General features: G+C 50.6%; 2 protein-coding genes and 1 long non-coding RNA gene across 3 annotated transcripts in view; 2 read left to right on the top strand and 1 right to left on the bottom strand.

Annotated features, from left to right (window-relative positions):
- Positions 1 to 1793: 1793 nt before the first annotated feature.
- Positions 1794 to 2504, bottom strand: NKX1-2 (NK1 homeobox 2; the record flags this gene model as incomplete). Its single annotated transcript, XM_084290572.1, has 1 exon — positions 1794 to 2504. One exon carries the CDS (start codon positions 2502 to 2504, stop codon positions 1794 to 1796), a length of 711 nt encoding a protein of 236 aa, XP_084146698.1.
- A 3740-nt stretch (positions 2505 to 6244) lies between these two features.
- Positions 6245 to 15340, top strand: part of LHPP (phospholysine phosphohistidine inorganic pyrophosphate phosphatase) — a 63436-nt gene continuing 54340 nt past the window's right edge. Inside the window, exon 1 of the mRNA XM_084289845.1 lies at positions 6245 to 6396. Coding sequence (XP_084145971.1) covers positions 6251 to 6396 — 146 coding nt within the window. The 5' untranslated portion in view covers positions 6245 to 6250. The remainder of the gene's footprint in view (positions 6397 to 15340) is intronic.
- LOC311211242 lies at positions 9161 to 10301 on the top strand. Its single transcript, XR_014618596.1, has 3 exons — positions 9161 to 9268; positions 9838 to 9975; positions 10092 to 10301. It is a non-coding gene; the product is annotated as an uncharacterized lncRNA (long non-coding RNA).

A 15340-nucleotide genomic window follows, 5' to 3' on the forward strand; every position in this document is an offset into this window, starting at 1 on the left:
GGCGTGGTGCTGGGCAGCAATGGCTATTTCCAGGGCCGAATTTTACCTCACAGCATTGTAAGTCACCACGCCTCTAACCAGAAACCAGAGGTGCAGGAGTTGAGGAGGGGTGCGAGCAGCTTTGGTGGCCACGAGGGCCGCGGTCCCATTGCCATGCCCCACTCTTGTAGGACAGAGGTGCAGGTAACACAAAGTGGGTTGTGTTTTATGACATTAATTGTCAGAGACCCTTTTCCCGTAGGGTTTGGGCTCCTGTTTTAGGTCTGCTGGCCAGACACGGGCTGCTGGCAGCGTCGCACCCCGCTGCACTGTCGTAATGACCCCGGCTTTTGCAACTCCAACTGAAGTCCAATTAGAGTTAAAAAGTGACTTTAACTAACCTGCCAGTAAGTACACTCCTGCAGTAGTTGTGCCTGCCAAAGTCACGACCTGAAGCCAGCCTTGGGTTTCATTAGTAGCAATCCATGTAATTGGGAAGACACCGGCTGCCTCTTCTTCAGGCTGCGGCATCTTGGCTGAGCCGGCCCCAGAACTGTTTTTTTGGGGCTCCAACCTCAGCCCCAAAAACTTAAGGGTGCTGCTGATGCTGGCAGGGGGTCCCAGGGAGCCCCTCTCACCACCCGACCCCAAGGAGCTGGGTGCCCGGACGCCCACTCACAGGGCAGACACAGCTTCGTCTGAGCACAATTAAAACCAATTCAACACGGTATAATTAAAAAAAAAAAAAAAAAAAAAAAAAAAACGAACAAACCTTTTTATTTAGACAAACACAAGAAGAGATGGACAGGATTTACGAGCTAATATTTTTGGTTGGAGAGCCAATGTGTACTTTAAAGCAGCGTGAGACCGAGGGGATACCCTCCGGAGCGGCGTGTTGCAATAATTTATGAAACCGCACGAGACGGATTTTTTTTTAAACCCAATCACTTCCCGGCCACTCGGGGAGGGATCAGCCCCCAGCCAGAATTCCTCTTCATTCCGGTGCTTGTAACGATGAAGATGAAATATGATTTTCCTTCCTAAGAAACGCTCCAAAAAGGAAACAAGGGAAAGCCCGTGTTTCTCTGTTATGGAAAATAGGTCTCTGCATGCGGGAGGTTTCTGCGTTTCACTTATTTTCTACCACAAATGCCCCGTTTTTAAAGAAATGAATAATGCAATCGTTTTCTCTGATTTACGTTGGCGTTTCTGCCTCATTCGGCGCTAACGCTGTTCTTGCAGCACCCGTTCTCCGCGAGGGGAGCGATCTGTAGGCGTCTCATCTGAACCCTTTGAAGTCAACGGGGATGGACTGCAAAGAAAGGCGCGGGGGCGCCGCGTGTTAGCAGCGATCGAAATCTTCCCAGCAACCTTCCCACTGACCCCACAGATCTCAGCACGGAGCCGCGCTCCCCTACCCCTCCGGCCAAAAGAAAACCCCCTCCTCGGCCAGGTGCCGAGTCCACGGCTCGCAGTTTTTAGGTCCGACGGGAGAAGTGGTGTAAAAAACCTTGTGCACATGGGGCACCGCGGGATTTGGGGGAACAACCGGGGTTTGGGGCCGTCTTGGCTCGCTCGCTCGCATCGCCGGGAGCCGGGTGGGAGGCAGCAGGGTCCTGGTGGTGGGGATGAGTTCAGCAGCTCCTGGGCTGAAGATGAAGAATGGTTTAAAAAGAAACTTGGCGAAGGCTCTGGAGGGAACCGGCACGTGGCTAGAGGCTCGCCAGCTCCATCCCAACGCCTCCAAGCGCATCAGGAGCGTGCCCAGGAGCCCAGCAGTGGTGGCACCTCGGGGGTGCACTTTGTGGAGGACCTCAGAGGTGGGGGCCGTAGAAGGGCCCGAGGTACGCGGGCCCCAAAAAGGGGGCGAAGGGGCCGGCGGCCAGCGGGAAGGGCGAGGAGGCCGGGAAGAGGAGCTCGGCGGCGGCGAAGGGGGGCAGAGTCCGGCCGGGGGGCGCAGAGGGGCGCACCGGGGGGCTCGGGGGGCCGCGGGCGGCGGTGCTGGGGGGCGCTGGGGCGGCCGAGCCGTCGGGGGGGGGCGGGTGCTGCTTCTTCCACTTGGTGCGGCGGTTCTGGAACCAGATCTTCACCTGCGTCTCGGTGAGGCTGAGCGACAGAGCCAGGTTGAGGCGCTCGCACACCGAGAGGTAGCGGGTGGCCCGGAATTTGTTCTCCAGGGCCACCAGCTGCTCGTAGGTGAAAGCCGTCCGGGCTCGCCGGGGTTTGGAGCAGCTCGCTTCGGCTCGCCGCCTCCTCCCTCCCCGCGGAGATCCCGGCTCCTCCGGGGCTGCGGGACCGGGAGCGGGGCCGGGGGTGGTGCCGGCAGCCCCCGGGCTCTCCTCGGCCGCTGCCTCGGCTCCGCTGTCCGCATCTGCGGGGAGACGGCGGAGATCGTCAGGGGGCAGCGCCGGGGGTGGGCAGCATCCCCTGCGCCCCCCCGACGGCACCCGGCGGGGACGGGCGATGTCCTGGGATCGGGGGAAAAGGAGCCCGCCCGGCGCCGTCCCTTTAGCCGGGGGGGTCATGGGGAGAGGTGTGGGTGTGGGTGGCTTACCAATTAAAAGAGAAGTTATTAAAGTCCCCTTCTGAAGCGAAATAAATCCCCCTCCCCGCTCTCCTTCTCCTCCTCCTCCTCCTCCTCCCCCCCCCCCTCCCATCCCCGTGCTAATGGAGTTTCAGATTTGCGAGGGCCGGATCGATAGATGTCATCTATTAAAGGTAAGTTTTAATCGAACAATATTAGGATCAGGCCGGGGGAAGGAGGTTTGAAGTGGGTACCTGCAAGCTGCGGGCGGGAGATAGGCGGGAGCCAGTAATAGGATATCGATCAATGGGAGCCGAGGCATCCTCCGCCGGGGACGGGCTGAGCAATCCCCGGGGGGACAGCAGGACCAAAAAGGGGGGGGCTGGAACCGGGTCCGGGATCGGGTCGGGGCTCGGGACCCCAATCCCTGCCCCGCTGAGGGCTCGGGGGGCTGTGCTGCCCGGAGCCGGGGGCGAGTCGGGGCTCCCCGGGACGCCCCCTCCTTGCTGGGGGTGCGGAGCTGGGGGGGTCCCGGCTTGAACCAGCGGGGCCAGGGAGGCTCAGCTCGCTCCTTCCCATCGCCGACACCCCGAGGAGGAGGCAGGCAGCCCCAAAAAAAACCCTCTCCGCCCTCCCCACCCTCCACGGGCTCGGGGGATGCTCGTCCCGTAGCCGGCACCTGCTCGGGGGCGAGGGGAGGAACTTGGGGGCGCGTTTCCCTACCAGCCTCTTGCAGCTTGTCCCAGCCGCTCCCCAGGCGAGCAGCTCCCGTTCCCACTTCAACTCTGGCCAAACTTTTCTCCTGCTCGCCCCGGCTCCCCCCCGCCGCCGCCTCCACCTCCACCTCCGCCTGGTTGCGCCGGGTGAATTTCTGAGGATCCAGGATGTCGAGGATGGAGAAGGAGGAGATCCTATGCGGGGCGTGGGGGGGCTCCTTGGCCCCTCCGTCCAGGCATTGCGGCATCCCCCGCTCCTCTCCGTTTTAGGGGGGGGGGGGGGGACCCGGAGCCGCCGCCGCCGCCGCCTCCGCCGCCTCCCGCAGCCGCCTGCGGGGCGCTGGAGCCTCGGAGCGAGAGCAGCGGGGAGGAGAAGCCGGGCGGAGGGGCCGGCGGCGGGGTGGGGGCAGAGGAGGGGGCAGAGCAGCCATTGGCAAGCAGCCCCGAGCCCCCCTCCCCGCCGCCGAAGCTCCGCGGGGGCGCAGCGAGCGCCGCCTTCCCCCGCCGAGGGGCTCCGGGGGGAGCGGGGGGAGCCCCGAGCCCGGGGACGTCCCCCCCTGACCCCCCCGGGGGTCGCGGGATGGATGGGGGAAAGGGGAGAGCCCCTCCGGTTGAGGGTGCGAAGGGGATGTCTGGAGCATCTTCGGTTTCTTAGGGGCAGCTCGGGGCTGCTCGGGTCGCGCCCTCGGCCCTAAATCCTGCAGCTCAGCCCCGGTGTGGGCAGGGAAACTGAGGCACTGCGAGCGTGCCCTGCTGCCCCTAATCCTTCTGCTGATATAGGGCTGGCAGCAGCAGGTCAGGTCTCTCCACCCTGCTCCTCGGCCACTTCTGGTCGCCCACATTTCTTAGAAACTTGCTGGCAACCTATTTCTGTACCACTGTGGCTTTCCAAGGGGATGCTGTTCCCTCTCCTTAGCATTTCTGCTTGTTGTTGGGGCTGTGAGGTGTGGGCAAGGGCTTTGTTCATCGTGGGAAGGTAGTGCTCCTTCTGTCTGTCCGTCCATCTGTCTGTGGGAATGTGCTTCTGCTTTTACTCGAGGAGGAGGTGAAGGCCGTGGCCCTCCTCATATCTGCAGGTGTCTCAGTTTCAGCTCCCTGAGATGAATGTCAGTGACTTTCGAGGTAAAAATAAGGCACAGCTCAACGGGAACAGGTGCCTCAGAACGGGAATAGGGAGCAGAACTGGGCTTTCTACCTGTCACTACAAAGGAACAGGAATTAGGGTAATGGGGAGCTGGAAGAGGAGATGAAGATGTGCAGGGAGATGCGATTGCAATTAGCTGCTCTGGTCAATTACATGGTGGCAGCATCCAGGGACCCATTCAGCGCTGGGCTCTGGCACGGGACAGCACACGGATTGAGAAGAGAAGGGATCTGTGTCCCGGGGAGTTCACTCGGTGAAGCTGCACACCGATAGAGCTTAGTTTGGGGGATGCAACCTGCATGAAAATGAAGCCAGTGGGGAGCTGGCAAGCACTGCTGGGTGCTGGCAGAGTGTTGGTTGTGCATTCAGCGTTACCTGAGGTACAGAAGGAGGGAAGGGGAGGGGAACAGTTACAGTTTTTGGACAGCACACCTCAAAAGGGACGTCAAATAAAGACAGTGGGTGTGAAATCTAAAAGTATTATCCTGTTCATATTTTTGAAACCGGATTCCTTTTGTTTGCCACAATGCTGGTTTCAAACTACATGGAAAAATCATAGGTATTGTGGTCTGGTAAATAGGTGTGTGGCTCACTTTGCTTTAAGGATGCTTGTTAGCCTTTGAGGCACTGGAAATTTTTCTTATTTGGAAGGAAAAAATATAATCTGATCTGTGTGAGACTACAAATATTCCTGTTTGAGCTACCGCTGCTGCGAGAGCTTAGAAGGTAAATTGTAGTGTTGGGATTAATTTGTGAGCTAGCAGACATCTTCTTCAAATATCATCAGGTTAACACGTGCATAGAGGCTGACCTACAAACATACATGCCCATGGAAAGGCGCCCAGAAAAAGCAGACGTTCATGGATTGGTTTTAGCAGTCTGTTTGAAGTTGGTCCGTTTTCCAGCTCGAGCATTAAAATTCAGGCTGAGTGCTGTCTTTAAATTGCTTTGATGCTAGGTGGGTTTCAACCCTGACCTGTCCTGACGGCAAGTGATGGCTGTAACAAGCTGCGGATCAATATTCATAGCGGGTGTCCGGGACTGATAACACTATCCAAGACAATGTCCACTATCAGCGCGGACAGCTGAGATATTGCACTATTAGTGATGTTGTTTTAAATAACCCGATCCATTTCTGGGTCTATTTAATGAATTTCACAGTTTAGATATTATCTTTAAGGAGAAGCCAAAGGCTATTCCAGACGCTGTGATGCAAATCAATGCTGCCAAGGCTCCTCGGCTTTCCTTAAAACAAAGTGCCTGTGATTCCGCCACAGCTCCTGACGGATTCCGCGCTATTGATAGTATTAGCAATAAGGCGGCGTTCGGACTTTATCAGGGGATAAAACAGTATTGTCTGCAGAGCTGGAACAGTGCTGATAGGATCTTATCCATGACGGGAGAACATTTTGGGCGGTTTTGCCCATAATTCGCCAATTCTCGTGCTTGGTGCTGCTGGGGGGCGCGGGGCACACGTGAGGCGGCACCACCGGGGCTGGCACAGCGCTAATCGTGCTTTGGGCATGGGAAGCTGGATTTGTGGGGCTTTTTGGGGTTTGGTGGGCCAGTTGGGTGCTTTGGGGACTGTTTTTTTTTTTTGATGTTAGACGTGTGGGGCTCTGAGGCGCTCAGCCGCAGCCCTCGGGGGTCTCACCCCGCGCCTCCCTGTGGAAGGGGAGCTCTGCCAAGGGAAGCTCGGGCCTCACCGCCCCTTCCCCACGGACGGACCCGTGGCAAAGCCCAGGATGCCCCCAGGAAAGTCTGGGACGCCTCAAAATGCACCAAAAACGCCTCAAAACCCCCCCAAAACCGGGCTCCACCAAAGGGACTCCATTGCCCGGCGGCCCGCGGGGCGGGCTGAGGCGGGGCCAAGATGGCGGCGCCAAGATGGCGGCCCAAGATGGCGGCGCCAAGATGGCGGCCTGGGCGAGGGGTGTGAGGGGGCTGCTGCTGGATATCAGCGGGGTGCTCTACGATAGCGGCGGCAGCGGCGGCGGGGTGCCCATCGCCGGCTCGGCGGAGGCGGTGCGGAAGTAAGCGGGGCCCTGCCGGGCCGGCCGAGGGCCATGGGGGGAGCTGAGGGATGCGGGAAGCGAGTGCTGAGCGCCGCGGGGTTTGCGGCAGCGTGAGGCGAGCTCCGCGCCTGGCGCTGCTGAGGGGCTCGGAGAGCCGGCACTAAAGCACCACTGCACGGCCCGGGGCCGCTAAGGTGTTTTTTTAACGCAAAACAGTGTTTAAGTGTTGATAGGGTGGTGGGTAAGAGCCGCCAAGGGTCGCGTCTCCGGGACCGCCCTGCACCAAGACACCTGTGAGGAGTGCTTGACCCAGCAGGAAAAGGAACAGCGAGAAATGCTGAAATCACTGAAAACACTCACACGAGTCTAGCTGAACGTGCACCTAAATGCTGGAACTGAGATGGAAAAGTCAGAACTGTTAAAGACCCACATGCACTGCTAATACAAGAAGTCTTTGCAGCTTTTTACTTTTTTTATTAGACCCCTGTTCACGTTTCTTGAAATACACGTAGCAGGCACGTGCAATGCAGATAGACAAATCTGTTTTCTTCTGCACGGTCTGATTTTGAAGCACTGCCAGAAAGCAGCGTTTGAGGCAAGTTTAAGGTTTGTTGAGGCTCTGCAGCCCTGCTGTGGGGTCCGCTGGCACCGACAGCCTTGGGAGGAGCCACAGTGTCAGGCAGGCTGGCAGTGAAGTCAGTGACACTAGGAAGGGCAAAAAGTTGCTTTTATAAAGACCTAGTATTAAAATCCTGTGCTTTGTGGGTTTTCCATGAGTTGCTTCTGTCTATTCCTCTGTGTTCTCTGTACACAGCATCACAGTATGGTTTCTGTCCTCGTGCTTTTGTAGCCGTGCTACAGGTTCTGGATTCAGAACAGACCCTAGAAGAAAAAGATGGTAATAAAATAAAAGCTTTTGTTTCCCCTGAAGCATAGAGCAGCCTATTTGCTGACTGTAAAGAGGCAGGTGCTTCTGTGTGCGACCTCTGCCAGGGTTAAACGTCCCGTGCACAGGCAGAAAACTGGCGTGGGCTGGGGTCACCCACGCAGGAGGTTGTGGCTGCTCACAGCGTGGTCAAAGCTGTGTGTTCAGCGACGCCTGCTCGGGTACACATGCCCACAGCCCTTCAGTAAGGTTGCAAGAGCCACAGATTAATTTTGCCTTATTTTCTCCATCATCTGCAGTGCCCTTTGTCTTGCAGAGGAGCTGCTTGGTTCGTTCTGCCAGAAACTTTCTGCGTGCCTACAACAAAATGATTTTGTTGCCCTGTGGCTCGTTGCCCCCTTGGTGAAATGGGGGTTTTATTTCTTTGTTTCTTTAGACTGTGAGCGCTTCAGGGGCCTCTCTCTTGGGCTGAGTTTGTGTAGTGCTTAGCACAGGGCAGCCCTGATTGTAGCTGAGGCATTCAGGCATGGCCATAATAAACATAAATAACAACAGCCATATAATTACTGTCTGCAAGCAGATCTCTTCTTTATAAACCAGGACGTACCTAATAATATCTGTATCACAGATCCCCAGATGTTTTTGACATATTGTTTGTTTCTCCTGGGTTTTTAAACTTTATTTTTGGTCAGGTTGCAGACTGTTATTTCCTAACTGTCACTGCATTTGCTGAAACTTCCCATATGGAGGCAACATAAACTGCAGTTTAACTCAGGGCGATGCCAGAAATGCGCTGTTGAAACAACAGGAAAGCTCTGGCCTTGGGCTAAATGCAAGATATTAATGGTTTTCTCGTGAAATACTGGAAACGTCTAGCCCTCGTTGCTGTTAGGGGGTTCTGCATCTCAGCAGCTAATTTGACCTGGCTGCTTGCCTGATGTAGCTAGGGCTTCAGGGCACCTTTGAGGAGGGTTGGGAGATGCTGGGAGAGGAGAGCTGAGTTCATTTGGGCAGGGTTTGGTGAGTGGGAATGGGGACAGCACAGTGCCTGCACGTGCAGGTCCTGTTTCTGGGACAACACAAGTGAGTACTGAAAAGCACCAAGAAGGGGGAAAAAAAAGTGTATTTGTTTGGGTCATTCGATGTAAGTGGTTAAGAATAATCATTTTCCTTGGGTAGAGTAAAGCAGCCTTATTTATCTGCCTATTAGGTTGGTAATTGTTCTAGCTCGCACCATTTAAAATCTTTATTTGCTCATTATCCCATTACCAGGTGATCATTAGTGTTTGTGTCTGCCTCATGGTACAGCTCGGTGGTTCCCTGCAAATGGGGCAAACCTAAAAGTGGCTCTCTTTTAATTAATGCGTTTTTGTATCAATTAGAAAGTCATAAATGCAGATAGCTAGGAAGCTTGTAACTAATTCAGATTGATAGGATCTTTTGCAAAGAAACATATCTAAAATTTCTTAGTGCTTATCTATTCTAAATGTCAGGTGTAACTTAAATGCCATTTTGATAATTCACCCTATGGATATGGACTCTCATAAAGAGATGGCTGACCTGTTGCCTTCAGATTGTTTTCCTGCATCATCTCCCACAGCATTACAGCAATTAACTTCATTTAACAATGTATACTATGCACCAATAAAAAAAAATAGGTAAATATTTTCATTTGCTATAGGCTTCATAGGACTGAAGTCATTTCAGCTCTTCTAAAACTATATTTGCTGCGTTACTTTTCTTGTGTTCTGCCAAATTCTGCTATGCAGGGATTTCAGTTAGCGTTTGAGAAAGCAGCAGTGTAATTTTTGCCAGCAGAATTTGGTCTGCTTTATATTTAGGATGGCTGCAGGCGGTCGCTTCTCTCGTTTCTTTTTGTTTTTAGCTAGCAGTTCAGTCAGATGGAGCGGAACAATCATGGAAGAAGCCGATGGACTCTGAAATGCCCTGATCAAGATGTCATTCAGTAATACTCTGTACCTTAGCGATCCCCCGAAGGAATAGGTCAGTAGTCACTACCCAAGTTGGTATTACTTGTGATGAAAAGAGTAGTGCTTGGTTTCTCACTAATGCACCTGCATCTCTGATAATTTTTACCCACGAAATACTTTAGGATTCAACATACGCTGGAAGAAAGTTGGTGAATCAGAGGCCAAAAGGGTGAGCCATAGAAGGATTTGTTGTACAAAGCAGATGTACTTCTGCTCTTAAGTAACACTACAGTGGATCTGGATCCTTCTGAATACTTGGCCAAACCATGGCAGATATGCACCCTTGTGGCTAAGGGCATTAGCACCAAAGTTTTAACCCAGAATCCAGGGTATCAAAAATGCCATTAAACTCTCTAGGGACTGCTGCTGTTAATTTTGAGTGGGGAAAATGGAGCTGCAGGGGACTAGAAATTTCAAAAAATTGCTTGATAGGACAATTTGGCCCTTTAAAACTTTCAACCCACAGCATTTCCTGATTGTTTAGCTTGCTGTGGCATACATGTTATTGTTATTTATTTATTTATTTGTTAAGTCTTTGTAAGAGTTGAATAAAGCATGTCTCTTCCGAGCGTGTGCGGATAGCTGGCAGACAGCGCGGTGGTGTTTGTAGCAGATGAGAGAGCCCATCGGTGACTTAAAGACTTCTGTTGGAGCCAGCCTTAACAGTGCCTCTGGCCGTGCTCTTGTTCCCTTAATTGATTTACACAGCATTGACATGAGGTGAGCCATTCGCTTTTTATCTCCCAAATAGTAGGGAGCTGGTCTCTTCCAAGACAGAAGGTGGTTAAACAGCCATAAAAGATGCCCAGCCTGAGCTCTGTTATTTGCATTTACAGCTGGGTGCTGATAGCGTGCCCATTAGCATATCCATATGAAAAGCACGCAGTGGTTGGACATTTACAACATCCTGTTGTTCGGCCAGGATTGGGCATCTGCGAGCACAGCCTTCCACCCGCTCTTGAAAAGAGCAGCGGAAATCTGGGGCGCGGGGAGGCTGTGGAGCAGCTGGACGGCCGTGTTAAAACCAGGTACCTGGAGAGGCGAACAAGGAGAAGATTGTGAGGAGAACAAGCGGAACGGGGACTGTAAAGCAATTCAGCGTGCGGGGGTTCGGGTGGGACAGTTGTGGGTTTACAAAGAGCCATCTGAAGGGTGTGTGGGAGCAGGAGTAAGAGATCTTTGTTGCAGCAGAAGATGACCCAAGCGTGGCTCAGCGTGCTGCAGACGTGCAAAGTTTCCACATTTGCTACACGTGGCAGCAAAGGAGTCCTAGAAAGAGGCTTTCAAATAAACTGTTTAAAAACTCCAGGGTAAATATTCATTTGCTTGTCTTTACGCTTAATTCTGTTAGCAGATTTTATCCACAGATCCCAAAGGAGATGACCTTTCTGGGTGAAGCTGCAGAGACACAAAAGGATGAAAAAGTTCTGTGTAGTCGTGCAGCTGTTCACAGGCAGAGCCAGAAGCAGAGCCAGGAACGGATTCTCAGTGGCTGTAAAGTTGTTCGTAGCTGCACAGCAGTCTGTGGCCCCAGATTTCTTAGAGCACTGGACTTTGCAAATCTGTGTTTTCTTCCCTAATCAGCAGTGTTCATTATTATTTTAAAAATATCTGTCCCCGAAGATGTAGATATTCCAAGCAAGTGCTGCCTCTGGAAATTGCATGAATAAGTGCTTGCACTTTTGGAGTTTAAACACCATTAACCTCTGGGGTCTTCAGCTATTTACTGTCCATCAGCACAATTCTGTGGCATACAAATATTTGTCAATAAAGAATCATAGAAGATATTACTGTGATACCCACTGAGCAACAGCATTTGTTGTTCTATCACCTCACATAAATACCAGTGAATCCTGGAGTGGATAAGCAGTCCTTTGCCTCACTCTGTGCTTTAGAACTTGAGTCATGTCTCAGTTTACCACTGCCGTATTGTTTGATTTACTTATTTTTTCCCTGCCTTTAATATTTGGTGAACTCAATCTGGAGTCTTAAGAATCCAGCCCAATTCTGTGCATATCCTCACCGATATCACCATTACCTAGGCCTAAAGGTCTTCATTAAAATTGCGTGCTGTCTTTGCAGGTGATGAGCTGGAAGGAGTAGCTCTTAGCTCTGCTGCTGCTTCCAAGTGCAGCAAAAGGTGCAAGAGTCAGCCGAGAGATTCCGCGGGTATCTAAGGAAGATCAGCTGTGTTTTCCTTGCCTTGGGGCAGCTTATACCTGCACGTGTTTGTGTCATTAACAGTGGATCACTTCCAGATTAAAATCACACTAAATTTGCTGGAATGCAGTTTGTTCTTTGAACTATTGCCATGAAATAGCATGGCACTCTCTGAAGTAGTGTGCAAAGCATGTGAGAGTGAATTCTTTCTTAATAAAATAAAACAGACTAAATGAAACCTTTTGACAATTATTTTTTTTCTAGACCTAGAGTCAGTTATTTACCAACAGATGATATTTGTATACAGAGTAAAAGTATGATGATGATAGCTTGGTTTTGACTGAACTTTCATTGAAATAATTAGTGGCTTCAGAGGCAAAATAACTGCTTTTGGCAAAGAATTAAAGCTATTGGAGCTTTTGCTCCAATGAAAATGTTTCATGAGTCCATGAAAATGTTTTGCTTAATGCAACTAAATGTATTCCAGACATGTTCATGCTATCTGAACCCCCAAAAGCTCTGATTTTTTTTTATTCTTCACAACTCCCAAGTGGAGAATTACCAAGTATTTTAAGCCTACCAGTTTACTTTTGTTCCAAGATTGTGTAGGCCGGCCAGCCAGTGTAAGATGACGTGGAAGCCCTCATTCAGTTCCTGCTGTATGGTTGAAATCTGCTGGTTGCAATACTTTAAGCTAATTTGTTAATCTGTAGCAGTTAAATGCATTTTGTATGCATGTGCTTATATTTCGCTCTGTGCTTCCTTCCTACAGATTCCCTTCAAATTATTTCTAAATTCTAATTTCACTCATTTCTACATTTCAGTGTTGGGGCATATTGTTGTCTACACATCAGTGCCCTGTTCAGGCAGGTGCAATATGATTTATAGTATCAAGTAACTTGTCCTCCAAACCTGTTGGATGACGTTGCCAGGCTCTCAGGCTTCTGCCTCTTGCAGGACGAGGCTTTCTGTCACCTTGCCTACATGCACAGGAGCCTGCTGGCTGCCACCCAGCCCTCCTGGTGGGACAAACCCTGGCTGCAACTCAGGGCGGGTGGTCAGCAAGGGGACATCTGAAGTTTAGCCTCATGCCACATCGTTAGTTTCTTCTGCCGTTTGTAAGACAACGTAAATTTAGGGAGTGATGGCTTTTCTGGATCCTAGGGCTGTTTCTCTTCCCGCTGGTGTCACAACCTCTGCGTCGTCGAAAAGAACAGCTTTTGCGTTTTATATGCCCAAAGTCTGCCCGTAAAGGTTGGCAAGGGCACTTGGTTGTCTGCACAAGGTCAGCCAGGATGTCTAATAATTGTCCTAACACTTTACCTGTTATGGAACAATAATGAGAGTTTTTTCATTATTTTCGGGTGAGTGAACCTGGCAGATGCTGACAGCCAGCAGATGTGTAAAGTTCGAGGTGATTTGTAAGGGACCGGCTCATCTGACGCACGGTAATTGCACTGCGGGACATTGTCACTCAGCGTCTTGTCCCGCTCCGGCAGGATGAGGTAAAGGTCAGTTCAAAGAGCCGAGGGACGGTGCTGGGCTGAAATTAAAAACCTCATCTCCGTATCTCCGACCTCCGTACCCTCACCACGTGCCTGGTGCTGAGCGGGAGCCCCCAGGTCTGGATTTAGGGATCCTGTGGGTGACCAAATGGGTGTTTCGGTACAAAGCGGGCTTAAATCCCTCCTGTGGTGAGGCTTAGAAACTCTCCTCAGCCACCTGTTGGGGTTTTAGTCCTGCACATTTACAATTTTGGGGCCTGGAAGTTGTGTGGGCTGCTTTGCTCAGTGCCCGTGTGGTGGGATCGGTGCCATGACGGGCACGCGGGGCCTGCCCAGCAGCACCGGGGTGTCCATGGGCCTCAGGAGCATGGGGTGAAGCACAGTCCTGTACATCCCCCACACCTGCTAGCACCAGGCGTTGCAGGACCCTGCTCATCCGTGCCTTACACCATGCACACCGGTTGCTGCGACAGCTCAGAAGCTCAGGGCTTGCTGTGAAGAGTTGCCTCGCTTTGCCAGGCCTCCCATCTCTGCTCGGCAGATCTTCAGGTTGTCTCTTTCAGCTTAGCAAAGCCTGGCCATGAAAACTGAAGGAGGGCTTTGCTATAAACGTGAGTGGATCCAGGATTTCCCCCACGCGGAGCTGGTCGTTCAGAGCTCTCCCTGTTTCTTTAAGCCCCGAGTTAATGGTTGTTCGCCGACACGGATGGTCTGCGGGCTCTGGTCACGGTCTGTGTGCTGAGCACTGAGGGGTGGACTGGTCCTGGCGTGTGTGTAATCGTACTGTTGTGTAAGGATTTGGCAGAAACCTAGCAGAAGTTTTTTTTGTGTTTTTTTTTTTTTTTAAAATTCCAACTTTGAAAGCACAGGCGAGTTCTCATTGAAAAGGTATTTTTCTAGAAATAACTCTTCTTTGTAGAGTAAGGAGTTTTTCTGTCTATTTTCTTTTGTTTAGTGTTCCAGGGTACTACTCGGAGTTGTTTCAGCCAAAGAACAATTTTCTGACCAACCTGGCTGATTTTTTTCTGCACCTGACGTGGTATGGCTAACTCACTGAGCTCATTTGTTGAGCCAACGATTGCTGGTGCTCACTAAGGCTTGAAGCAGTCTGGGATGTGTTCAGCTGCTTCCACTTTGGTCATGCATTTCAGAAGTATAACAGTGGTTTTCATCTAAAATTGTGAAAAGGGAGTTAAATTTTAGTAGTATAAGAAAACCCAGTCTTTGCTTTTACCAAGCTGACCTGCGAGGGCACATTTATTTGTCTGTGCAACTCAATGGTTAGTGTTGTTCCTGAATTCATTTAATTGACCTTTGAGAAGAGAGGGAATAGATTGTTCTTCAACAAATGTCTGTTTCCAGACGATCATGAATCATGAGATTTTTTACCTAAGAGCGTGGAGATAGGCTTTGCCTTTGGAATAAGCTTTTTTTCACCACAGCACACTTTGTTCAAGTTTATGTATCCAAATTACATCGCTTTGCTTTTTAACCACAGCTGAAACCGTGTTTTGAATAACAGATGTGGAATACTGTCATCTCACTGTCACACCAATTGTTCATTGTTCTGAGAAGGTCACATCATAATTCATTAACAATAATTATTCCCTGGGTACACCCTGCACTTCTTCACTCAATTGCTTCATTAACTTGTGAGCGAATCTCACATTCACTGCTCCAATCAATGAAGATATATTTATAATGTACAAGTGGATGCTATTAGTTACAATATATTAACTGCCTAATTTAAAATAGAAAAGCTATCTTTATGAAGGGCAATTAACCACTAAGTGTAATTGATAATTCACATACCTATGATTAGGAAAGACAAATAATAAGAAAGAAATGAATCACCTGTGTTACTGAAGAAGACATTGGCATGCAGTTTTAATGAGCACAAGGGACTCTCTGGGTCAGGACTGGATTTCTAAGAATTGTTTGATACAAAGTTCTTCGTTGGATGTCTTATCTCGAGGTGATTTTGGTGTTTACACCAACCTGTTGGGATCCTCTTCTCTAGAAAAGGAACCCACACATTTTGTTGTCTAGAGAATCAATGCGGGGGGTTTCCTAGTAGAAAACATTTTTTCATCCTAACACAAAGAAACGTAGTAATATTTTAGTAAGAATTTGTAAGCCTCTGGACCTATTCACACTAAAACTAACAAATGTTAGGCAAAGCACTGAGATACCTTTTAAAGGTCCCTGTTTTGTCATGACTGCATTGAAACACAATGGTTCTCCAAAAGGCAGACAACTCATCTTCGGATCAGAGGCCTTTTCATGACATCCCCGGTGGCTCACTGCAGCTCAGTCATCAGCTTGGCACTGTGAAGTGATTCTGGCACAATGCAGTGAAGAATGGTTAGAAATAACGTTTTGGTTCCTGTATGATGACAACTAGATGAAGTGGTTAAACT

Source organism: Netta rufina (genome assembly GCF_964035555.1).
Source record: "Netta rufina genome assembly, chromosome: 7".
Classification (NCBI taxonomy): Eukaryota; Metazoa; Chordata; class Aves; order Anseriformes; family Anatidae; genus Netta; species Netta rufina.